At 46.3% G+C, this 27,236-nt stretch overlaps 1 protein-coding gene across 1 annotated transcript in view; it reads right to left on the bottom strand.

The window, feature by feature from the left end:
• Positions 1-561: 561 nt before the first annotated feature.
• Positions 562-27,236, bottom strand: part of fbn3 (fibrillin 3) — a 268,519-nt gene continuing 241,844 nt past the window's right edge. Inside the window, exons 58-65 of the mRNA XM_078198473.1 lie at positions 26,463-26,588; positions 21,532-21,654; positions 18,866-18,982; positions 17,060-17,188; positions 13,980-14,099; positions 11,438-11,669; positions 6,194-6,365; positions 562-4,833 (exon numbers count right to left, since the gene is read on the bottom strand). Of these exons, the coding sequence (XP_078054599.1) occupies positions 4,459-4,833; positions 6,194-6,365; positions 11,438-11,669; positions 13,980-14,099; positions 17,060-17,188; positions 18,866-18,982; positions 21,532-21,654; positions 26,463-26,588 (1,394 nt within the window). The 3' untranslated portion in view covers positions 562-4,458. The remainder of the gene's footprint in view (positions 4,834-6,193; positions 6,366-11,437; positions 11,670-13,979; positions 14,100-17,059; positions 17,189-18,865; positions 18,983-21,531; positions 21,655-26,462; positions 26,589-27,236) is intronic.

Raw genomic sequence — 27,236 nt, 5'->3', positions numbered from 1 at the left:
AATGCACCTAACCAGCAAGTTCCTTTTTTGGTTTCTGGATTAATAGTTGAGCGATAATACCACCGTGTCATCACCTCCCCATAAAAGGCAACAACTTCCTATAAGGAGGACAAAAAAGAAGGCGGATAAGGAAAAACAAGTATTTCCTTGTTTGCACTGGATGAATCGTATATATCTTCCCTGATTACATTTGCTAGATGAGGCATAGGGAGCTTAGTTGCAGTGACTGGGACTCGCCCGGTGGGCTGCTGGTGTGAGCTAGGACAACATTGGACACGAAGGAAGAGAAGACAATCCCATGGGAGCCTATTAACGAGAATCAGCTCCAGGCACTTTGGGTGACGCCACCATCTTGCTGCCTCCTTGTAAGAAGTTCACCTGTCTCAGCTCCAGGGCAAATCACAGTGGAGACAGAGAACGTAACCCAAAAATAATCCACTTTATTGCCGAGAATGCTCCTCGGTACAAACCCAATTCCCCAGGTGGATGTCGCTACTGCGCTGAATTCCGCCCTCCCGACCCCATGCACCAAATGACGACACAGGAACACAGAGGAAAGGCTGACTTGGGCTTTGTAGCATAACAGTACTTCATTGTTTGGCAGTCTGGGCTTCACATCGTTAATACAAAAAATTCATCTTAAAAATTCAGGATGGTCAATCAACAGATGGCGAGGGTCCAGTGTTCAGGCAGAATTATTATATTCATAACCCTCTTTTCTTTGCAGTAGAAAAATCTGTATACAGTATTACAAGTTTACAATAAAAAAAATGTTTTTTTCAAGTTTGTCACTAGATGATTACAGTATAAACACGTCCTCTATTTTACATGAAATGGCAGTTTACAAAAAAAAAGCTACAAGATAAAAAGCTCACCAAAAAAAAAACAAACAGTACAAAATGTCGGTTATATATAAATATAAAATGGGATGTACAGTGCAGGAACCCTGAATTTCAACACTAGCACCATTGTATTGGTCAATTGCACGTATGAACAAAAGGACTTCAGGTAGTCTGAGGTTGAACATGTAACTCTTTTAACATTAGCACCTTTATGAAACAGTAACTTGCCTGCACTGTGTAATCTCCATGTGGAATCGTTTAAAGAGGATAAGACAAACTCAATCGTTGAATGGACAGTTGGAGAAAGCATAATGAGGCGGGTTGGAGGAGAGATGATCATTCCGGTCGCCGTGTGTCATCACGCAATAACGGCCAGGATGTCCTCAACGCTTGCAACGTTAAACTTAAGCACATTTAGCGCTTTTCGTTTCGATTCTGCCTCACGCACGTGACCAGAGGAAATCTTTCTCCACAATCTTTCGAATGCAAATTGGGAAAAAGAAAAGCTAACCAGCATTGTAAGCCTTGTGGCGACCACGAAAGAAAAGAGTCGGCACTCGCGGAGTGGGCCGAATTGCCTCCTTCCCTCAAAATCTCGTGAAAAGCAGGCACGTTTTAACTTGGAGCAGCTGCATATTGAGCTACCTGAAAGGTGAACCGTTGAGGGATTTACGCCCACTCGGAACATAGCCTCGATTCAGGTCGTTAAAAATAAAATCAACTAAGAGGTGTACTTGTTAAAAAAAAAACTCTTCAGAAACAGTAAACATCTTACAAATCTGCAAGTGTACAATCCACTGAGGCGTGTACAGGCCCTTTTAATAATTGTTCTAGAAAGCCTGAATATCTTTGGTTTATTTGCTGTTTTTTGGAGCAAGGACAAGGCAATCAAGGCAGGTGGTTTCTTAGCCCTGCATCTGTGTATGTAAGTGGTGGGGTGTTGGATGGATTCCACACCCTTAGAGTCTTGCCCAGTGTGAGTTGGCTCCAGATCCTTGCTTGTGTCTCCATCCTTCATAGTTAATGAGATTCTGTCAAATATGGAGAGAGATTAAAGGACCTTCCTGTAGTCCCCCTGCAGAAGAACCTGTCTGTTTAGTGCAGTGTTATAACTGACCATGTGGGATTGATGAAGGATCATTTTTCTGCATGAGCTGCAGAAAAGTTGCCCATGACTCACAACACCAACTGGATGATTCCATACCTGCAGCACATAATCCAGTCTGGTTTATGTAAGAACTGAAACAGCGAGTGTCTGCCGTGAGTGTCAGAAAGCGCTTAATTTCATAGATAATATTCCATGCGCTTCTCAATGTCCAATAGGATAGGGGACAATCTTCTGGGGCACTGAGGGAGCCAATCCTGTCACTGCCAAGGTGCCCCAGTGCAGAGGTCCATCCTGTCACTGTAGGGCGCCAGGATAAGGATCCAATGCCATTTGAATACATAGGGCGGGATTTTCCAGCCTCGCTCGTCCCGAAACTGTAAAATCCCGCCCGAGGTCAACAGACCTTCCCATTGTCCGCCCCTTGCCTGCTCCCGTGATGGGCGGGGCGGCAAAATTCCGGCAATAGTCATTTTCCCAGGGAAGGGGAAATCGAAAACTAGAGGGCATAGGTTTAAGGTGAAAGATTTAAAAGGAACCCGAGAGGCAACTTCTTCACGCAGAGGGTGGTGCGTATGTGGAATGAACTGCCAGAGAAAGTTGTTGAGGCAGGTTCAATAGCGGCATTTAAAAAGCATTTGGATAAGTACATGGATGGGAAAGGATTAAAGGAATATGGGACAAACACAGGTAATTGGGACTAGCTAGGAGCGCACCATGGTTGGCATGGATCAGTTGGGCCGAAGGGCCTGTTTACGTGTATTATTGCTCTATGTGTCTATGACTATATGACTGTTAAGCAGCATGATAAGGGGCCAATCCAATCACTGCTGGGCATCAGAATGAGGAGCCAATCTTGCAGCTGTTGGGTATGAGGTTGGGGAGCCAATGCTCACAGTGAGTCTGTCTTCCCAAGCTTCCAATACTTGCATCTACTTACATTTTTAAAAAAATATTTAGACTTGTGTGAAAACCGTTTTCTCTCACACACATTCCACAGAGCTATTGGGCCCCCTGAGGTCTTGGGTGAGGTGGCTGCATCCTAAGCTGGAATATAAAGCCTACAATTCGGATCATGCCTTTATCCCAGGGTTTATGGGAAAGGGCAGATTCCACTGGATCAGGCTGGTTCCATCGAGGCATACCTGAGCCAAACTCCCACAATACACCTGGGATTTCAACCAATCGGTGCAGTGCAGAGAGAGAGCCTCAGCTGTCTGAGATCCACAGAGAATATTCATCTTGCGTTACCGAGAGCGACTCGCAAACCAGCATGTGGACAGGATTCCTGAATCAGTTAGTTGTGGCAATTTCTGAAGATTTCCTTTTATCGCTAATGGTGTTCATCGGACGGGAGTTTCTCACTTGTTTTAACCAAAAAGTGGATCGTGTTCAATACTGAGAAAAGGGTGCTGGGATACCGTACCACGTTTGCTCAACAAGTACTTCCAGAGATGGTTGGATAAGCTCCTGCAGTAACACGCACACAGTTGCTCTTAACCCCTGACAGTGCAGTGATCTAGAATTATTCATCCCAATTCACTGACGCACAATAATCACCAGCCGCTCTCTGCACAATGGTTTTGCTATTGCTTATTTACCTTATCAAAGAGGAAGAACTTGCTTTAAAGAAAAATATTGCCTTTCATTGTCTTGTAACCTGCTGTTCTAAACTGGAATTGAGCGGGGAATAATCACTTCTTGTTTGTTTTTGTACTGACCTCACAGGCCAGATTAAATTAATTGGTCAACGACCTTGATGACAAAATGGCAGCCAGGGTTCTCTTTCCTTAAGCTAAACACTTTTGCAACTGATTCGCTTCGGGTAGAGGTTCTGGTTAAACAAGTGGTTCAGACGTGAAAATTCCGGGAAAAAGGCCATGTATACAAACTGGATTTCTCCACAGCATAACTGTACTCAGATAAGAACACTTAACGGCAAGGTGGCCCTCAGGGTAGAATGGTACAAGCCCAGAAGGAGACTGTATGAGTGACTAAAAACAATTCAGATTCTCTCCTTTCCATGGTTCTATTTTTCAATTAATATGATCCTAAAATGTAACTTATTCCTTTCTCTAAATGCAAAGCAAACGCCTCTCCATCCCTGACTCAATAGCATTCATTCCTTCAAATCCCTTGTCCTCACTGACCCTCCCATCCCAATTTATTTTGCTCCAATATGGTCAATGCCTTCATTATACACGTTCTAAATTTAGATCACAAAAGAAAACCAGTCGGGCTCAGGAAATTTCCAACCGTTACAAATTAATTAGTCCTTCTTAATTGTTGTCCAATCATCTGCCACATGTGCGAAAGCTGCGACACACTCTAGAAGATGCTGTTCAATCCCCAGTACATAGCCTGCATGAAAAGGACTGTTGTGTAAAGACTTTGTTGAGCTGATACAGTCCACTATCCCATCATCAAGTTTAGTGTCGAGAGGTTGGTGCTGTGGTGCTATTTCAAATGGCGGGGGGCCTTTTCCCCACCAAGGGCGACAGGGCAAGATCATTAAAGAAGATGAATCTGAAGCTTCATTCGGAGGGCCTCGCCGAGATCACCCACGAGGTAGTCAACGTCATTCTCATCTTCCAGCTTCAGGAGATCCTTCTTCCTGTACAGAGGCACACTGGAAACCTCCAGCGTGTACTTCCCTCGCATGGCCTTTTTGCGACTTAGATGGAGGTAACTGAGTCCATTTTTCTGGTGAATTCGGAAAAAGCTGGCGTCATTCCCACTGGAGATGACGTAACGCACGTGGTTTTCCAGAGGCTCGATGGCTGGAAGGAATTCCATGATGTGATCCTGGATTCCCATGTCTGAGATATTCACATTCAATGGGATTGGTGAGTCAATGTCCAAGCTAGCCAGACTGATCTTGTGATCCTGTTATGAAAAGAACATTAGCTCAACAAATCTGCTTTTGGGGACAACTTTTGACATTTTCATGAACGTGTTATAGTGACAACCTGTAGAGTTTAAAACCATGTTGCATTTTGGTGGATCAGATTCACTTTCTCCTCATATCCCTTAACATCACAAGCCCACTTCCTAACCATATTGCTCAATCCTATCGACTAATTTCCCCATTATATCTCCCATCACATTCTCTTCAGAAGGACATCCGGTCCTCTATTCATCCCATTGATTAGTTCAATATCCTATGAGACTCTGTCCACTGCACAAATATCCTTTGAATAAATGAGTTTCCATGATTCTATTTTCCTCCTTACTCCTAATATATATAGTATGTTGGGGTAAGGGGTGCGCTCTGCCCCTTTAAGAGTGTGGGTCAGGTGACCCCTGGGCAATTAGCTCCTCCCAGTGTGGGACCATGTTGGGCAGCCTTAGACCTGGCTGGAATTGTGCACATCTTAATAAAGAGCTCCCAGTGTTGGAAGTATTCAAGCCTACCTCGCGATTCTTTATTATTCACCCTTAGTCCATTGGGGCATACATAATAATTCTCTTGTTTTTAAGTTGTGTTCCCTGGGACTTGAAGCCTTCATCATCGTGATCAATATTCTAAATTCCCTTTGAAATCTTGAAATTTTCAATGAAAGCATTCTGAAATCTCCTTTCCAAAGAAAGTAAGAGCAGCTTTCTTAACCCACCTTCCTAATTTTAGTTGCTGATCCCCAGTATAATTCTGCCTCAACTAATGGAAGTTGATTGACTCGAGAATCTGATAGTTGGAAGTTCATTCCACACTGGAGTTACCCGAGATGGGACAATAAACTGGGGGCTTTATCTGCCTGCTCAAGAAGACAATAAGTTGTTATCAGACTTTGGAATGGTCCTATCAAATATTAAGATGATCTTTCTCTTCATCCTACCTGCAAGTGCAACACTATATTCTGCACCCTATCCTTTCCTTCTCCTCTATGTACTCTATGAACGGTATGCTTTGCCTGTATAGTACGCAAGAAACAATACTTTTCACTGTATCCCAATACACGTGACAATAAATCAAATTAAATCAAAAATATCCCATGGCGCAATTTGAGGAAGAGCGAGGAAATCTCAGTTCAAACCAATATGCCTCTTCAAACAGCACCATCTTAATGAGCCGATAATCTCATTTGCTGTTTTGGTGGGGGGTGGGATCTTGCTATGCACAAGAATGACTGCTGGATTTACTTACAATAACAATAACTACAATTCATGGAAAACCATTTTATGTCAAGCGCTGTGAGATGTTATTCAAACTCACAATGTATAAACACTGAGCATTCCAGGACATTACCTCAGGAGATTCTGTGCCATTTGTGCTTCTCCGATGCCGGCCTCTCTTGGGATAGCCGTTGATCTTGCATTCATAGCACGTCTCAGGGGACAGCACATTTTCCCCATCCGTCTCTTCCTCCTCCGCAGGTAAGTATTGACCATTCCCGAACCCCATTCCTGATATACAGTGCCTGAACAGGGGATCAACAGCAGCACAGACACACACACAAAAAAAACACTTAGTGATGCGCGACAATCAAGCACGAGGTACAAGGCTTCAGCGATTGAAGGCTTTTATTGACAAACAATGGAACTATTTAAACACGAGTACACCATTCCAGACTGGAGGGGTCCCGCCCGAGCAGAGGGTCTTATACCTATCCCAGGAGGCGGGGCCCGACCGGGATGTGCCATAACAGCATCCACCACAGGTATATTAATCCCACAGTGTAAACACCCTAGCCCAACAACAACATTATAACAACCCCACAGTGTCAACACCCTAACCCAACAGCAACATTGGAATAACCCCACAGTGGTAACCAACGATGGTTCACCACACTTAGCACAAATTCCAATCATACCAATTACAATACTTGTACTCTGACATTCTGTACTTGACCGATCTTCATTAAGCTGCATTCTGGGGTACAGTTCGGTGGGACTGGTCACCCTCTCAACACTCTGGTGCCCTCACCCCTTTTGCGTTATAACATTTGTAATTTAAAGTCATACTCTCCGCTTGTGTCTGTAATATTCTGTTTTTTTCTCTCTGCCACCGTAATCACGGAGGATCTTATTTGAGAATGTGAACAAGGAATTTCAGGGGAGGAGGACATGGCGCTGGGGGCAATTATAGGCTCAAGACTGTGAGAGAGGAAAGGGGCATTACAGAGCATGGATGCCGATTCGGAGGACCAATGCAAAGATGGTGGTTTTGAAAGCATGGTGACGAAGAAAAAGGGAATCGCTATGTCAGCTGGTATGGGGCAGGATAGGGAGCAGACTGAAGGGAGGGATGAAATGAACTTTGAGAAGGAAGAGGGGAGATAAGTGAGAAATTGCAGGGATCCGGTGCTTTACATTAATTCATTCATACTATTCATAGAATCCTACAGTGCAGGAAGAGGCCATACAAAGAACAAAGAACAAAGAACAATACAGCACAGGAACAGGCCCTTCGGCCCTCCAAGCCCTCGCCGCTCCCCGGTCCAGGATTGAATCCTGAATCCAGGATCCCGCCCAATTTTCCAGCCTATCTACATACCAATATCCTATCCACCGAGCTGTCCCTCACAGCTACGATGCATTGTTCATTACACCTATTAACCCCCCGCCAACCCCCCCATTCCAGACCATGTGATCTCCAGGGAGAGGCGAAAACCCAGAGTGAAAAACCCCAGGGCCAATATGGGGAAAAAAAATCTGGGAAATTCCTCTCCGACCCCCTGAGGCGATCGAAACGAGTCCAGGAGATCACAATGGCCCTGATCGGAAAATGCTTCCCAACCCTAGTCATTTCCACTTCCACGAACACCATATGAATTCCCTGCCCCCGAGACAGGTTCCCAACTATCCGCAGTCTCGCTCTGTACTGGCACCAGCAAGATGATCATAGAATGAAGCCTTGAAACGAGAAACAAGGAACAATTAGCCCGCGCCGCTCCCTGGTCCAGACTAGACCACTCTTTTGTATCCCTCCATTCCCACTCCGTTCTTATAGCTGTCTAGATAAGTCTTAAACGTCCCCAGTGTGTCCGCCTCCAGAACCTTGCCCGGCAATCGAGTCCCATCGAGTCTACACCAACCACAATCCCACTCAGGCCCTATCCCCATAATCCAATGCATTTACCCTGCTAGTCCCCTTGACACAAAGGGGCAATTTAGTATGGCCAATTCACCTAACCTGCACATCTTTGGACTGTGGGAGGAAACCCACGCAGACACGAGGAGAATGTGCAAACTCCACACATACAGTGACCCAAGCCGGGAATTGAACCTGGGTCCCTGGCGCTGTGAGGCAGCAGTGCTAACCACTGTGCCATCGTGCCACCCATACTGTTGTTGAAGGTAAAATTGAATGATATTGGAGGGATTTCCACCATACACATAACATCCTCAAAGAAATCAGTGGGTCTGTCTGTCAGAATCTTCTCATTCCTAATCCAGGTATTTTAACAGATTATAAATATTAGATAATTAGTCTACCTCCCTCCACCCAACTTGGCACCGGTTTCCATTATTTTTACCCATATTGATTTTCAGCCAACAATAAAATTTTGCATTTATATAGCACCTTTAACATTGTAAAGTGTCAGCCTGCACTTCACAGGAGTGTCAAAACATTTTCCACAATGGTTCAAAGCACGGGACGTTAATAAGGTGGCCAAGTGCTTGGCTTTACAGAGCATCTTCTCAGTGGAAAGAGGTTCAGGGAAGGAATTATAGACATTGCGGTCTAGGTGGCTAATCTGTCTGCAATTATGTCATGCAGATTTAAACATGGGTATTCTTTTTGCTGCTTCTGTGCTGAATAATTTCTCCCTAACGTTATCTGCTGCCCTGCGTCCTGTGTATAGCTCACAGCTCCCTCAATGTCGGATATGTGCCATTCGGCCAGAACTCATATAACTCACTCAACCATATACATCCATGTACTCTGATGACCATTGTCTGAATTCTGTGAGGAAGATGGGGCTCCAGATGACATGAAGATAGGGTTGTCTGCAAAGAATGAGACTTGTGGAAACATGTTTAAATTGGCTTTACACATCGAACACTCCCAGAAAGGAATCCTCAAACCCTACTCTGGTCAGAGACGGAATCAGCTGGAGACTCTCCCTGGTCCCTGTGACTAATAATAAAAAAGGGTGTTGGTGCTGGATGGAAGAAGGGATTAATGTGAATGAAGTCATGGACAGGACAGTGCGAGCAGCTTTAAGGACAAACAGTACAAAGAAAATAAAAGCGCAATTTATTTTCAGTTTTTAAGAGTGGTGTTTGGCTGCTCTAACCTTTCTCCCTGTTGTATTCTGTGTGTGACTATAAATTTGTTTAACTGTTCAAGTTTGGACCTTATTATTCAGACAACACAGAAGCTGCTGGAAGCTGAGCTGGAAGAATGATGTAGACACTTTAAGCACTGTAAAAAAAACCTGTAAATTAAGTTCCAGCACGCTTAGAAACTAGTTTCATCCCTGCTTTGCTCTGAGTAAATCAAATAAATGAAACATACAATGCTGCCTATTCCATGTGGCAGTCTGAGGCTGAAAGCGCAGGCAGACTCATGCCCTTGTCTTTATATATTGAGCAATCCATAGCCTGGGCCCTCCATCCGTGGGAATGGCGGTGGGGGCCCAAGATCCTGGGAAACCCGGAAGTTGGGAAGCTCACCGGCGAGCCCCCAGGGAAGAGGGACATGGCCATGCAGTGCTCTGGCACTGTCTCCTGGCACAGTGCCATCCCGCGCCAGGGGGCAGTACCTGGGGTGGACCCTAGTGGGCGCCTCATGGGGAGACTCATTTATTTGTGATGGTGGGGTGGAGCGGATGTGGAAGCGATGGGGATGCCGACAATGTTCGGGGGGGGGGGGGGGGGGGCAGCTGGCATTGACTATTTGTGGGGGGAGTGGGGGGGAAGGATGGGTCTAATGGTTGTTTGGGTGGGTGGAGAGATGCTGGCTCTGATCGTGGGGGTTGTGGGGGGGTGCAGGAGGTGTCCCTGAGATCTCCGTCCATGGTGGGGTGCGGGTGAGGTTACTTTTTGCTTTGATCAGAGCATGTAGCCGGCTTTCCTGCTGTGGTTAGGCTGCATCCCTCAGCATGACAAAGTTCCATAGGATCTGGCCTGCACACCAGCCTTCAGTCAGACCCTGACGCTTTGCCATTCTGTGATAAGATTCCGCCCAACACGTTTGGTGTAACTGTCGCTCCAGATGTAGCTCAGTGTCAGTTTTCACATGGCCTTTCACCATTTCCTGCACCTCTATCCTCACTACTTCCTCTCCCTCCCAGAACCATAATAGGGTTCCCCTCACTTTCCAGCCCACCAACCTCTGTATTCAGACAATCATCCTCCACCAGTTCCGCCAATTCCAGCACATTGCCACCACCAAACACATCTTCCCCTTCCTTCTCCTGTCAGCATTCCGAATGGATCGCTCCCCCCCTACAAGTTTATCTATCGTGGGGATTCCCCCGGGGTGTAAAGATGAGTATAGCTCCTGGGGGAGAGGGACTGTGCCATGCAGTTCCCTGGTCCTGCCCCTGGCACAGTGCTAACCTGCAACATCCTGATCCACACCTCTATCCCCCACCTCATCACCTTCCGATAGCACCTTCCCAAGCAATCACAGCAGGTGTAGGACCTGCCCCTTTATCTCCTCCCACCTCCCTCTCCAAGGCCTCAAACACCCCTTCCAGGTGAAGCAGTGATTCACTCGCAGTTCTTTGAATTTAGTCTACTGTATTTGCTGCTCACAATGCGGCCTTCTCGACATTGTGGAGACTAAACGCAGACTGGGTGACTGCCTTACAGAACACCATTGCTCAGTCCGCAACTTGACCCTGACCTTACCGTTGCTTAGCATTTCAATTCAACGTCTTGCCCTCATGCTCCCATTTCTGTCCTCAGCCTGCTGCAATGTTCCAGTGAAGCCCAACATAAGCGGGAGGAACTTCACCTTATCTTCTGATTAGGCACTTTACAGCCTCTGAACCCAACAACCTCAGACCATGAACGCTGTCCTCCATTTTGATTCTTTTTCTCCCAAGTGTCAGCCTGTATCTTGTTCTCGTGTTCTTGCTTTCAGATAGCGTTGACCTCTTTGCTATTCACATGTTCTGCTATTTAGCTGACCTTGTACTGACCTTTATTCTGCTATTAACACGCACTCTGGACCAAAGCTTTGATCTTTATATGGTCATTAACTCTCCCATTGCTTGTGTTCCATGACATTTGTCATTTAATCTCTTCTGCGTTCCAACCTATCCCTGACCTTCTATTTTGCGCTACTTGCTCCTTCCACCCTTTTCAACAACAGAAAATCCGTCACCTTCCTACTTCTCTCCAGTTCTGAAGAGTCATATTGGACTGGAAACTTAACTCTGTTTCTCTCTCCACAGATGTTTCCAGACCAGCTGAGCCTTCCAGCATTTTCTGTTTTTATCGCACCAACTCATTTTGCTTTCCTTTCCCTCCGTGTTTTCACTTGCTGCCACAGCTCCTCCTCTCACCCCAAGTCAGTCATTGACCTGTTACTTACCCTTGGCCCACTCTGAAGTACCCCCCAGGGCAGCCGCAGAGGTAGCCACCGTCTGTGTTGGAGCAGCCGTAAGAGCAGGGGTTTCCAGAGGCTGAGCACTCATTCACGTCCTGACATCCCCCGGAGTACTGGTCAAAATCAAATCCAGAAGGACAGAGACATTTGTAGCTGCCCAGAGTGTTATAACAGGAGGCAGCTCCACAGGCAGTGGGATTGCTGCACTCATTCTCATCTGTAAGACAAAGAGTGATTAGTGAGACACTATTCTCACCTTGCTTCCCTGAAAGAACTGACCCTCGCTGGAGTACGTTCCACAGGCACCCTCAAGCTGCTACTCCACTTGTGACCATTCTTGGCCTGGACAGTCAGCCAACCTGTCCAATAGTTCCCTATTCAATGGTGGGGAAAGGCGTATCATGGTTCAATCTGCACTTGCGCAATGTTCACCTATGTGGTGTTTCAAACAAGGGAGTGATCAGGAATTGCAATCTTAACTGAACTGCCCTCCTCCCTAGCCCAGGGACATTGAGGCCAATACCTCAATGCAGACTGAAACTGACTTAGTGAACTTCCTGAATAGACCACATTGGGTGCAACATTTCCTGCTTATCCCTTGGGCAATCTTAGAACCATAGAAATCCTACAGTGCAGAAAGAGGCCATTCGGCCCATCGAGTCTGCACCGACAACAATCCCACCTAGGCCCCATCCCCGTATTCCTCCATGTTTACCTGCTAATCCCTCTAACCCTCATATTTACCCACTAATCCACGCATCCCGGGACACTAAGGGGCAATTTAGCTTGGCCAATCAACCTAACTCGCACATCTTTGGACTTTGGGAGGAAACCGGAGCACCTGGAGGAAACCCACGCAGACGCGGGGAGAATGTGCAAACTCCGCACAGACAGGGACCCGAGCCGGGAATCGAACCCAGGAACCTGGAGCTGTGAAGCAGCAGTGCTAACCACTGTGCTACCGTGCCGCCTTCAGACAATATTTCTCTGTGTAATGGTTTAAGGGATTAAATCTTAGATATCACTGCAAATATGTGGGTGATTGGTGAAGTGGTTTCTGAATCTAAATTGTGCTGAATAGGAATCATTGTATTTATTTTTCTAAATTGCGACTTGAATCAATTAATTGTCACACTTTATTTCTAAGTTTTATCTCCGTTTCCTCTCTCTTCTATCCTGCCTCTAGTGTTCACTTGTTCAATTGTTCTATGTTTGATTTTCTGAGTCTAGCAACTGCTCACTCTGCTTGATTAGTTAAGCGTGGGTGTTGACTCAGGGCTAAATAAACAGACACCACATAAACGACTAGAAGCTGAACTGGATGGATGGTGTAAACACTTCAAACACCGTAAAAAAAACCCCTCTATATATAAAGTTCTTGCACACTTCAAAACTATATACCACAGTATGGCTGTGTATGTATGGCTCCTGCTCTGACTAAGACTGCAAAAAACTACAAAGGGTTGTGAACGTAGCTCAGTTCATCATGCAAACTAGCCTCCCATCCATTGACTCCGTCTGCACTTCCCACTGTCTTGGAAAAGCAGCCAGCAAAATCAAGGACCCTACACAACCCAGACATACTCTTTTCCACCTTCTTCTGTCGGGAAAAACATACAAAAGTCTGAGACCATAGACTCAAGAACAGCTTCTTCCCTGCTGCCAACAGACTTTTGAATGGACCTACTTAATATTAAGTTGATCTTTCTCTACATCCTAGCCATGATTGTAACACTACGTTCTGCACTCTCTCCTTTCCTTCTCTCTGGGGCAGCACCGTGGTACAGTGGTTAGCACTGCTGCCTCAGGGACATACAGTGCCAGGGACCTACATTCGATTCCTGGCTTGGGTCTGTGTGGAGTCTGCACATTCTCCCCGTGTCTGCGTGTGTTTCCTCCGGGTGTTCCGGGTTCCCCCCACGGTCCAAAAGATGTGCTGGTTGGGTGCATTGGCCATGCTAAAAAATTCTCCCTCAGTGTACCCGAACAGCTGCCAGAGTGTGGCGACTGTGGAATTTTCCCAGTAACTTCATTGCAGTGTTAATGTAAGCCTACTTGTGACACTAATAAATAAACTTTAAAACCTATGTACTCTATGAACGGTATGCTTTGTCTGTGTAGCGCACAAGAAACAATACTCTTCACTGTATCCCAATACATGTGACAATAATAAATCAAATCAATCAACCAATGTCGTTCCTGCATGGCTCTGAAGTAAATCAAATATATAAAATATCCAACACTGCCTACTCTCCACATGGCACTCTGAAGCTGAAGGGGCAGGGAATTAACCTAATCATGCTCAGACATTACCTCACTCCATTTCACCAAGTCACTGTACAGACATAAATTCAAAGGTTTCAACATATTATGGTGCTGCCCAACAGCTGACAGCTGGATCCTGCTAACTAGATTGCTGTGCCAACCTACACTATTGCCAGGATAAAATGATGTTGCCCTCACTCCCTCAGTTTCAATAACACTGAAGCTGTCCTTATCTCCTTACTCCCAAGAGCTCTATACTTGCCCACACACTGGTTCCACTGGTAATGCTGCATGTAGCCTTGAGGGCAGCTGCATCTGTATCCACCCAGCATGTTCTGGCAGCCATGCTGGCAGCGGTGGTTCCCGTCGCACTCATCAATATCTGCAGGTTGGAGAGGAAAGAAACCAAATTGAGTGGGTGAGATGTCATGTGAGATCTGACAGTGAGCCAGGCTGGAACAGAGCTACAGCTGGACCCACAGTCACTTACAACCAAACATGCAATCTCAAGACCATTAGAGTCTTAAAGACTGGGGACGTGAATGTAAACCAGAAACCCATTCAACATAAAATGATCAGATGTGGTGTTTCACCGAAGTGACTTTGATTTGCACACCAGCTTAGAGAAAGGTTCATGAAAATGATTTATTGGTATTGATGTGTATTTAATGCTCCTTTAATTGTCCTTTAAACAATGGCCGGGGCTGGACCAGGGTGCCATGGTGGCACATTGGTTAGCGCTGCTGCCTCACAGCACTTAGGTCTCGGGTTCAATTCTGGCCTCGGGTTACTGTGTGGAGTTTGCGCATTCTCCCCGTGTCTGCGTGTGTTTCCTCCGGGTGCTCTGGTTTCCTCCCACACTCCAAAGATGTGCAGGTTAGGTTGATTGGCCATACTCAATTGCCCCTTAGTGTCCAATGATGTGTAGGTTAGGTGGATTGGCCATGTTAAATTGCCCCCTTAGTGTCCAAAGATGCCCAGGTTAGTTGCATTGGCCATGCTAAAGTTGCCCCTTAGTGCCCAAAGATGTGCAGGTTAGGTGCATTAGCCATGCAAAAATTGTCCCTTAATGTCCAAAGATATGCAGGTTAGGTAGATTAGGGGACTAGCAGGGTAAATACATGAGGTTACGGGGATAAGGCCTGGGTGGGATTGTTGTTGGTGCAGGCTCGATGGGCCAAATGGCCTCTTTCTGCACTGTAGGGATTCTATGATGCTATCACCCTCTGTGGGGGATGCAGTGACCCAGCCAAAAGTCCATTAAATTTTGGTGGAAGCAGAAAGTTCCACCAATGCCATACGAAGACAAACATTGGTGTTTTGATCCTGGCTTTTCTAAGTTTGAAATAGCTTGTAGCTAGGAAACGCCAAGCAGATTTGGCTGCGAATTTTGGCCTGAATTAATGAGTGGGAAGAACTTGGGTTCGAACCCCTCGTTACCAGCTTTCCACATTCTGATCTGTGGTAAATTCTGACCGAACTGGGGAGAGGCTGATGAACTGGTGGGACTGAACTGGGATTTGCGACGGGATCAGGGTAAGGATAGATGGGTGGGAGGCCAACACATCACCCCTTCAGTGGCAAAATGAGGATCCCAGAACCTACAGGAATGAAAATATATCGAAGGCACAGGGACACACGAAGAAAACATAAATCTCAGGATACACTTTATAAATAAGTTATTCAAATTAAAACATCAATAACAGTAGAAACATTTCACTCAGGAAATGCAATGTAAGAGACAATTAAAGCATTGATACATTAACATCCCAAGGAGACTGTTAACTGAATATATTTATGTGGACTTCAAACTGGCTACCAAATAAACCTGTTGGACTTTAACCTGGTGTTGTTAAACTTCTTATTGTGTTTACCCCAGTCCAACGCCGGCATCTCCACATCATGACTTCAAACTGACCATAGTTTAGGTTGAACCAAAATGCGGACTTCCTGCCTTTGATGCTACAGGAGTGGGCTACAACATTTGATTCTTGAAGCTAAGGTTTTCACATTTTCTTCTCCTATGGGGCAATAGGGAAGGTGGGGAGGGAGGTATTACAAATTGGATCGCTCTTTCAAAGATCTGGAACAGGCATGATGGGCTGAATGGTCTTTTCCTTTGCTGCATCATTTTATGATTGGACTGATGCTGTTGCTTTGTGTCACTGCATCCTTGGCCAGATTGAAGGACAAACCCATTGCTTTCAGGGTCTCAGGAGCCTTGGGAGGCTCCTCTAGACTGTGGTGAAAAATAAAGCATCCCCTAAGGCTTCCTCAGAAAGGAAGGTGGAAACTAGAAAACAGTCACTCCTTTCAGCCTGGCAGCTACCCCAGTCACGGTACGGCACGGTAGCACAGTGGTTAGCACTGCTGCTTCACAGCTCCAGGGTCCCGGGTTCGATTCCCGGCTCGGGTCACTGTCTGTGTGGAGTTTGCACATTCTCCTCGTGTCTGCGTGGGTTTCCTCCGGGTGCTCCGGTTTCCTCCCACAGTCCAAAGATGTGCAGGTTAGGTTGATTGGCCAGGTTAAAAAATTGCCCCTTAGAGTCCTGGGATGTGTAGGTTAGAGGGATTAGCGGGTAAAGTATGTGGGGGTAGGGCCTGGGTGGGATTGTGGTCGGTGCAGACTCGATGGGCCGAATGGCCTCCTTCTGCACTGTAGGGTTTCCATGATTCACCAAAACCCTCCAACCCCACCCCTCACTCGCACTCACTGACATTTACCTCAGGAATCCAGTGGCTACATTAGCACTGCCATTTAATTCATGGATACCAATCCCAGACTACCTCTATCAATGACCATGGGGACTTCAGCCCCTCACTCTCTTTCCCATCCTAAGCATTAATTCATCAAGATTTTCCTCATTTTACAAGCCTCTTAAAGGATGAGGCAGAGATGTGCCACCCATTTAAATATTAACAGTGGATGAAGGATGGAGCATGGGCAGCACGATGGCACAGTGGTTAGCACTGCTGCCTCACAGCGCCAGGGACCCGGGTTCAATTCCAGCCTTGCGTGACTGTGTGGAGTTTGCACGTTCTCCTCATGTCTTCGTGGGTTCCCTCCGGGTACTCCGGTTTCCTGCCACAGTCCAAAGATGTGCAGGTTAGGCTGATTGGCCATGCTAAGTTGCCCCTTAACGTCAGGGGGAATTAGCAGGGTAAATATGTGAGGTCATGGGAATAGGGCCTGGGTGGGATTGTTGTCGGTACAGGCTCGATGGGCCTCTATAGGGATTCTATGATTTTACTATTCCATTTTTAGACTTTTTCTTCGTCCCCTCTGAGCTAAAGTACTTCCTGTCCGGTTTACAATGCTATAAATACTTCCACTCTTTGTACCTTCACAGTTGAAACCAGTGCCATCCAATGAGAATCCTTTCTGACAATCACAGCTGAAGCTTCCTGGTGTATTCTGACATGTCCCCTTTGAACCACAGATTGTGGCCTGACCCATGCATTCATTATTGTCTGTTAACAAGAGAAAGTTAAAGTTATTTTACTAAATGCCCCCCTGAGTAACCTCAATTTACATCAGGGATATTTTACATGATTATTGTGTGGGGGGAATCGGAACCTAAGGCAAGCTCAGTCCTGTCCCCATTCACTGTCCACAGACATATGTGTTTTGAGTAGGGGACGTCAGTAGATAGTGATTAGGAGAAGACACTGTGAATAATATAGTGTCATGGCCAAATGTAACATGTCTATTATAGTCCCAGTTTGGATCAGTTAGCTTGGAACAAATTGGTAAATTTACCCAGAACTTTCTCACTCTGTGAGTTTGTCTAACATTGGGCAGCAAAATAGCTCACCCAACACACACTGGGCAGCGAAATAACTCACCCAACACTCACTGGGCAGGGTATTTACCCATTAAACATACACTGGGCAGGGTATTTACCCATTGAACACTCACTGGGCAGGGTATTTACCCATTAAACACACACTGAGCAGGGTATTTACCCATTGAACACTCACTGGGCAGGGTATTTACCCATTAAACATACACTGGGTGGGTATTTACCCAATAAACATACACTGGGCAGGGTATTTACCCATTGAACACTCACTGGGCAGGGTATTTACCCATTGAACACTCACTGGGCAGGGTATTTACCCATTAAACATACACTGGGTGGGTATTTACCCAATAAACATACACTGGGCAGGGTATTTACCCATTGAACACTCACTGGGCAGGGTATTTACCCATTAAACACACACTGAGCAGGGTATTTACCCATTGAACACTCACTGGGCAGGGTATTTACCCATTAAACATACACTGGGTGGGTATTTACCCAATAAACATACACTAGGCAGGGTATTTACCCATTAAACATACACTGGGCAGGGTATTTACCCATTGAACACTCACTGGGCAGGGTATTTACCCATTAAACATACACTGGGCAGGGTATTTACCCATTAAACATACACTGGGCAGGGTATTTACCCATTAAACATACACTGGGCAGGGTATTTACCCATTAAACATACACTGGGCAGGGTATTTACCCATTGAACACTCACTGGGCAGGGTATTTACCCATTAAACATACACTGGGTGGGTATTTACCCAATAAACATACACTAGGCAGGGTATTTACTCATTAAACATACACTGGGCAGGGTATTTACCCATTGAACACTCACTGGGCAGGGTATTTACCCATTAAACATACACTGGGCAGGGTATTTACCCATTAAACATACACTGGGCAGGGTATTTACCCATTGAACACTCACTGGGCAGGGTATTTACCCATTGAACACTCACTGGGCAGGGTATTTACCCATTAAACATACACTGGGCAGGGTATTTACCCATTGAACACTCACTGGGCAGGGTATTTACCCATTAAACATACACTGGGCAGGGTATTTACCCATTTAACCAATGTGGAAATTCACTCTCTTTATCGAGGAAACCTACATTCCGATCCAGAATTCTTGGTGGTGTCAATAGTTTAACAGCCGTTGATGGTTTTGTGTGGAATGGCTCAGAACCTGCTCTGTGCTGATCCAACTGGGCAAGTAAGGGATACCTCTGAACAATTCTAATTTCCTGAAACAGGAACTGACTCAGATTTGAAAACGATTGGAGATTAATTCTGTCTTTTACAATTATTCACGTTTACTCACCAATGCATGACGTGTGGTGTTGTGTGAAACCAGGTGGACACTTGCATGCGAAGGATCCAATCGTGTTAACACACAGGAACTGACAGTTGTGCTGTTTCGTTGAACATTCATCAAGATCTATGGAGGCGACAAAGGAAAAAATAGGAATGACTCGGGTTGATGTGAAATAGAAATGATTCCAGAGGGTTAAAGAAATGGGAATAACTCGGGTAGATGTGAAGCAGGAATATTTCTGGCAAGAGGTGTCATTAAGGGGAGTCACATTTGCTGGATAAGCATTTTGATGAATTTCTACACTTCAGTTCTTCAGTGTGAGAAGCATTTTCACTAAACAATCCCGCACTGACTTTACAAAGGGTCATCTAAACTCGAAACATCAGCTCTTTTCTCTCCTTACAGGTGCTGCCAGACCTGCTGAGATTTTCCAGCATTTTCTCTTTTGGAGTCCTGCACTGGATTCAGGCAACTGCTGGGCTTTTTTGAGTAAATCTTTTAAAGCAATAAAAGATATAGATGGGGTTGAACAAACTATTTAACATGAGCAAGTGAGCCAAGGGCTAGAGGGCACAAGGATAAAATTTATAAGCCTTGGACAAAGTTACAGATTATAAAATCAATCTCTCTCCTACAGGATAATTGAAAAGTGGAATAGATTACTGGGGAAAGTGGGCTGATTCAGGATGGTATCATCAAAGAGAGTTCATTGAAAAGCTTTGAGAAGCTAAACTTGGAATGGAGTTAGGTCAAAGGGTTCTCTCTGGACAGAACAGGAATGACGGGTCCCAGATGGAATAAGATCAAGGGGCTGAATTTCCTCCTCCTGTACAAGTCAGGCAGTGTGCTGCTGCACTGCAGATAAACACAGATGTATTTACATGGTGTGGCCTTCACCCTGGGGAGAAAGCAGCCCAGTGAGAGAGAACCTGTCCACTGCCTGATACACTTGCAGCAACACAATGCCTGTCACCTTGGGGACCCCCAACAACACCAATGCTCCTTGCTGTCCCAATATAGCATCAGGTGCTGGTCGACCTTGTCTGAGGGCACAAGGTAGAATTCTCAGAAACGATGAAAAGCGTTTTTATATCACATTTATATCGTTTAGATACAACTCAGATGTATTTGTCATTTTCAGAAGGAAGTTTCCTGTCTCTGATGGGGACAACATGGATGAAAGGCCATTGTTTCTGGTCTCAGGTCCAATTTCCTCATTTTCTCTGCCGAACTCTCCAGAGTAAGTAGTCTCACAACACCAGGTTAAAGTCCAACAGGTTTATTTGGTAGCAAATACCATAAGCTTTCGGAGCACTGCTCCTTTGTCAGATGGAGTGGATATCCACTCCACCTGACGAAGGAACAGTGCTCCGAAAGCTTATGGTATTTGCTACCAAATAAACCTGTTGGACTTTAACCTGGTGTTGTGAGACTTCTTACTGTGCTTACCCCAGTCCAACGCCGGCATCTCCACATCAGAACTCTCCAGAAGCAGGTACTGACAGACTTAATACTTTTTTTTAGCAGAGTCACTGTTCTAATTTAGGACACAGGGCAGCCAATTTATCCACAGCAAGATCCCATCACAATAATGTCCAGATCATTTGGGTTTTTTATGTTTGTTGAGGATAGGTACCGACCAGGATGCAAATGATAGCTTATAGGTAGCTAGTGGCATAATGGTAATATCACCGTGCCAATTGCCCACAGCCTCAAATTCTGGGGATATGGGTTCAAATCCCACCATGGCAATTTGAATTCAATTATTAAATCTGGAATTGAAAACTAGCTTCAGTAGCAGTGAATATTACCAATTGTCACTGAAACCTATCCCTTAAGGGCAGAACATCCATTGACTCTGTCTACACTTCCCGCTGCCTCAGAAAAGCAGCCAGCATAATTAAGGACCCCACGCACTCCAGACATTCTCTCTTCCACCTTCTTCCGTCGGGAAAAAGATACAAAAATCTGAGGTCACGAACCAACCGACTCAAGAACAGCCTCTTCCCTGCTGCAGCCAGACTTTTGAATTGACTTACCTCGCATTAAGTTGATCTTTCTCCACACCCTAGCTATGACTGTAACACTACATTCTGCACCCTCTCCTTTCCTTCTCTACGTACGGTATGCTTTGTCTGTATGGCGCGCAAGGAACAATACTTTTCACTGTATGTTAATACATGTGACAATAATAAATCAAATCAAATCAAAATGTGCTCTGGCCTAAATGTGATTCCAGACCAAAAGCAATGTGGTTGGCTTTTAGCTGCCCTTTGAAGTGACCTCGCAAGCCTCGTTGTACAAGGACAATTGGGATGGCAACAAATGCTGGCCTTGCCCACATCCCATGAAAGAATAAAGCAAAAAAAACCTCTATGGTCTTCTTCAAAGTAATGCCTTGAGATCTTTTAGGTTACTTGAGAGGGTAAGCAGTGCCTTGGTTCAATGTCTCATCCAAAAGGTGGCACCTCTGACAATATTCTCTCATTACTGCTCTCTGATTGCCAGCCTAGATTCTCAGAGACTCAAGTCTCCAGTGTGGGACTTGAACCCATGACTTTTTGACTTTGTGGCAAAAAGTAGTATCCATTGAGCAACAGCTGAGCCACATGTGTCTTTGAGCTGTCCCAGTAAGCTGAACGCATATAATTTGTGGCACCTCAGTCCCTTACCTCTACACGTCTTGCCATCATCCTGCAGGATGTAGCCTCGTGGACATGAACACTGGTAGCTGCCTTCGGAGTTCTTGCAGATAAAGTTGCACGGTTTGGGTGACTGCGCACACTCATCAAGATCTGTAAGGAAGCGATGGGGAAGAAGATGTTAATGCTGAGTTACCCCTGGTGGTCTCATGTACCCAGTCCTGTCACCATGAATCATCATGAATGTGGGGATCACTCTTAGTATGTACAGTCCCACTGAGTGCATCATTCCTAACAGTCATTGTAAACTCTGTCACCTCCCCTCTGACAATCTATCTGCTTAGCAGGAGCCATAGTGTACAGAGGAGCACTGAGTAACAATTGAATCAATTCTTCATTCACACCTTTTTCACTGGGATTACTAAATAGTATAAATTCTGATGGTACTGCATTGATATAATGAGGATTCCTACTCAATAATCATCATTTTCGTTCTTGTTCAATCACTCAAATTAACTTGACATAAAAGCAGAAAGTGCTGGAAAAATTCAGCAGGTCTGGTATCATCTATGGACATGATGTGGAGATGCCGGCATTGGACTGGGGTAAACACAGTAAGAAGTTTAACAACACCAGGTTAAAGTCCAACAGGTTTATTTGGTAGCAAAAGCCACACAAGCTTTCGGGGCCCCAAGCCCCTTCTTCAGGTGAGTGAAGAAGGGGCTCCGAAAGTTTGTGTGGCTTTTGCTACCAAATAAACCTGTTGGACTTTAACCCGGTGTTGTTAAACTTCTTACTGTTATCATCTGTGGAGACAGAAACAATTTCGAGTCCAATTTGGCTCTTCTTTGGGACTCAACATGTTGGTTTCCATTAAGATTTAATCTTGGGATCCCTCCCTCGAGTAAAGCCACTACAATTGCCCAACAATTGTTAATTCTCTTTCGAGGCAAAATCCACTTCCTCCCCTTTTTGAATAATGTTGCACATCTGGAAAAACTCTGAGGCCTTTCCAAAGGCCTCAGGGGGACACACGTAAAGGTTTTTTTGTGTGATTTGTGATCCTTCTCTCACCCCCAGCACTCTAACACAGCTTGCCTTATCTCTCTTTATTAACATTATAATGTTCAGTATTTCTCAGAACTTCCCTCTCTTGTTCTTCCTAAACTTCAAATGACCCCATCGTACCAGCACTGTGGATGTTCCTACAACATATGGACTGCAGCAGTTCAAGAAGGAAGTTCACCATCACCTTCTCAAGGGCAATTAGACACGGGCAATAAACGCTTGCCTCGCCTATGGTGCCTACATCTCTTGAGCGACTATTAAACACTCAACTGCATGCTTCCTCTTCTCTTTATCCTCTCTCTGTTCAAATCATCGCACTTTCTCAAAGCCTAGCCCATTCTTTCCTAAGATCTAAACACCGTGGAATGAGTCACTTCCCAAAGCATTCCCACCCTGCCAAAATCCACAGGTTTTTAAAATCGGAGCTCAGGTCACCTGATCGCTGCTTCCTGATTTATCTTGACTTCTCTCCCACTCTTTCCAACGTTAAGGAGGTCCAGCACTTTGGGTCTTGAGCTGCTACTTGGGTTTCTCAATACAAAAACAGAATGGCTGGGATTCTCCCAAAAAAGCTATAAGTGTGGGATTCACATAAAAACTGGAGTAAATCCCACTGTTTTTTTCTGGCGGGATTTTCAAAATGAATCTCCCACACTCTGTGCATCGCAGAGTGTCCCAGCGTGAATCTCATTAAAAATCAGGGAGTGGGGCCTATTCCCGCTGGAGAGGTCGGCAGCACAGCGCTGAGCGAGCCACTGCGCACGCGCTGAACTGTCACAGCGGCCTCGCACTACCGGCCTCCTGATCACTGGCCAGCTCGATTGGTGGCCAGCACAGCAACCCTGCAATGCTGCCCCTCCGACCACCCCTCCCACCACCCCCGATCTCTGTCCCCAATCCCCCCAGTAGTCCCGACCCCCCACAGTCCCCCCCAACCCCCTGCCAGCTCTGATCGCTGTCCACCCTCCCTCTGTCACTGATCCCTCTGTCACTGGAGAGTGGCAGCGGGATCCTACCTATCATCCCCCCAACAGGCTCCCCCCATAATAGGCAGCACCCTCCCTCTGACCCTGCCCCCTTGGCACTGCCTGATGCCCAGTGGGCAGTGCCAAGGGGCCAAGCTGGCAATGCCCAGGAGGCACCCCGCCCCTTACCTCCAACCTCCTGGGGGGCCTTCATGGTCTCCCTTCACTCCGACAGAGAGATCCGCAGTGCATCCGAAGAGGAAAGAGTCGAATTGGACTCCTCCGGAAGGCCGCTGCCCTCGACTTGACATGTATGCCCAAGCCATCAGGAGGTGCGTCAACACCAAATTCATCAGCCGCACTCACAAGACAGCCCCGAACATCACCCAAGCACAACGTAACGCCATCCACGCTCTCAAGACCAACCGCAACATTGTCATCAAACCAGCAGACAAAGGAGGGGCCATCGTCATACTGAACAGAACGGATTACTGCAAAGAAATGTACCGACAACTAAACAACGAGGAACACTACAGACAGTTACCTGCAGATCCGACCAAAGAACACACCCGTCAACTCAACACTCTGATCAAGACCTTTGATCCGGACCTTCAGAACACCCTCCGTGCTCTCATCCCACGTACTCCCCGCGTTGGAGATCTCTACTGCCTCCCGAAGATACACAAGGCAAACACACCCGGCCGTCCCATCGTATCGGGCAATGGGACCCTGTGCGAGAACCTCTCCGGCTATGTCGAGGGCATCCTGAAACCCATTGTACAAAGAACCCCCAGCTTTTGTCGCGACACTACGGACTTCCTACAGAAACTCGGCACACATGGAGCAGTTGAACCAGGAGCGCTCCTCGTCACAATGGATGTCTCGGCACTCTACACCAGCATCCCCCATGACGATGGCATTGCTGCAACGGCCTCAGTGCTCAGCGCCAACAACTGCCAGTTTCCAGATGCAATTTTACATCTCATCCGCTTCATCCTGGAACACAATATCTTCACCTTCAACAACCAGTTCTTCATCCAGACACACGGAACAGCCATGGGGACCAAATTTGCACCTCAATATGCCAACATCTTCATGCACAGGTTCGAACAAGACTTCTTCACCGCACGGGACCTTCAACCGATGCTATACACTAGATACATCGATGACATTTTCTTCCTTTGGACTCATGGTGAACAATCACTGAAACAACTCTATGATGACATCAACAAGTTCCATCCCACCATCAGACTCACCATAGACTACTCTCCGGAATCGGTTGCATTCTTGGACACACGCATCTCCATTAAGGACGGTCACCTCAGCACCTCACTGTACCGCAAGCCCACGGATAACCTCATGATGCTCCACTTCTCCAGCTTCCACCCTAAACACGTTAAAGAAGCCATCCCCTACGGACAAGCCCTCCGTATACACAGGATCTGCTCGGATGAGGAGGATCGCAACAGACACCTCCAGACGCTGAAAGATGCCCTCATAAGAACAGGATATGGCGCTCGACTCATTGATCAACAGTTCCAACACGCCACAGTGAAAAACCGCACCGACCTCCTCAGAAGACAAACACGGGACACAGTGGACAGAGTACCCTTCGTCGTCCAGTACTTCCCCGGAGCGGAGAAGCTACGGCATCTCCTCCGGAGCCTTAAACATGTCATTGATGAAGACGAACATCTCGCCAAGGCCATCCCCACACCCCCACTTCTTGCCTTCAAACAACCGCACAACCTCAAACAGACCATTGTCCGCAGCAAACTACCCAGCCTTCAGGAGAACAGTGACCATGACACCACACAACCCTGCCACAGCAACCTCTGCAAGACGTGCCGGATCATCGACACAGATGCCATCATCTCACGTGAGAACACCATCCACCAGGTACACGGTACATACTCTTGCAACTCGGCCAACGTTGTCTACCTGATACGCTGCAGGAAAGGATGTCCCGAGGCATGGTACATTGGGGAAACTATGCAGACGCTGCGACAACGGATGAATGAACACCGCTCGACAATCACCAGGCAAGACTGTTCTCTTCCTGTTGGGGAGCACTTCAGCGGTCACGGGCATTCAGCCTCTGATATTCGGGTAAGCGTTCTCCAAGGCAGCCTTCGCGACACACGACGGCGCAGAGTCGCTGAGCAGAAACTGATAGCCAAGTTCCGCACACACAAGGAGCCTCAACCGGGATATTGGGTTCATGTCACACTATTTGTAACCCCCACAGAGTTTCACTGGCTGTCTTGTCCGGAGACAATACACATCTTTTTAGCCTGTCTTGATGCTCTTTCCACTCACGTTGTTTTGTTTCTTAAAGACTTGATTAGTTGTAAGTATTCGCATTCCAACCATTATTCATGTAAATTGAGTTTGTGTCTTTATATGCTCTGTTTGTGAACAGAATTCCCACTCACCTGAAGAAGGGGCTTGCAGCTCCGAAAGCTTGTGTGGCTTTTGCTACCAAATAAACCTGTTGGACTTTAACCTGGTGTTGTTAAACTTCTTACTCCCTTCACTCCAGCAGGGTCGGGCCGCCAGTTCCCCGTTAGTGGGGAACTGTTGTAAACCCCGCTGGAGTGAAACACTCCTGGTGGAGGGGGAGAGAGGCTAGCGGGTCCGGAGACTTCAGTCCCGGGCCTGCTAATGATATTTAAGTTACATATTTTAAACTGCTCCACGCTGATTTCCGGCGTCAAGCTGACAATGCTGGAAATCTGGTGGCCGGAGACGCCATGGCCATGGCACCCCGCTAAACAGCCTCCACTTACATCTCCCATCCCGCTGCGCTGCTGGGTGAATCGCCCCCAGTGTATGTTATACAAGAAGTACGCTGGTGTGTGTACAAGAAGCTGGCCTTCAAAACTGCTCTGCATCACTTAATGGGAAAGGGTGACACAGGATTCTTACCAACACAGGAGGTTGCTGTTAAATCAGTGGTGTATCCAATACTACAGAAACAGCGGAAGGAACCCATGGTGTTGATGCACTGGCCATTCTTGCACAAGTTAGGTATCACTCGACACTCATCGATATCTGTAATGTATAATATATTACAATGTGTAAACCCAATATGTGAAATAGACCAGCTAGACAGACATTCATTTCATTTTGTCCTTCTAATCCAATCAAATCCAGAGGCACGATGTTCTTGAATTACAATAGATTCCCAGAGAAGAACGAAGTTCCATTCAGATTCCAGTTTGATATGAATCTTTAACATGGACTAGATTCTAACAGAGCATCACCTTCATGAGCAAGTGTACCACAGAGGCAAATCCCTGGAAATACATCATTATATTGCTGCTCTGTGGCTTTAACATTGATATTGACATCTGGTTCCCTCCCCCAAATAAGTGTACGTCAGACTCTGGTGCATCAATATCAGAGCTGGCCTCCACCAGGACTGTGCCAAAAGTGTGTCAGACAGAAATGTTCGACCGAAGAGTTAATGGAGTGCAGTCAGCCCTCAGAATTTGAGGCCAAACGAACTGTGGATACTGTAATCGCACTGAAAATGCACACCGGCAAATTCTATCCTTCACAGGGACTGGAACTAACCGAGCTCGGGAATGTTCACTGAGGGTTCTGCCATGTATCTTACCAATACTGCCTTTTCCAAAGGTTGACATCTCCTGGAACAATGCCAGGTAGCAGTGGTGGGCTCAAACAAAAGATTTTGTC

The sequence above is a fragment of the Mustelus asterias genome, chromosome 26, assembly GCF_964213995.1.
Source record: "Mustelus asterias chromosome 26, sMusAst1.hap1.1, whole genome shotgun sequence".
Taxonomy (NCBI): domain Eukaryota; kingdom Metazoa; phylum Chordata; class Chondrichthyes; order Carcharhiniformes; family Triakidae; genus Mustelus; species Mustelus asterias.
Note: the sequence above shows the minus strand (reverse complement) of the source record. Positions and strands in the feature narration are given on the sequence as shown.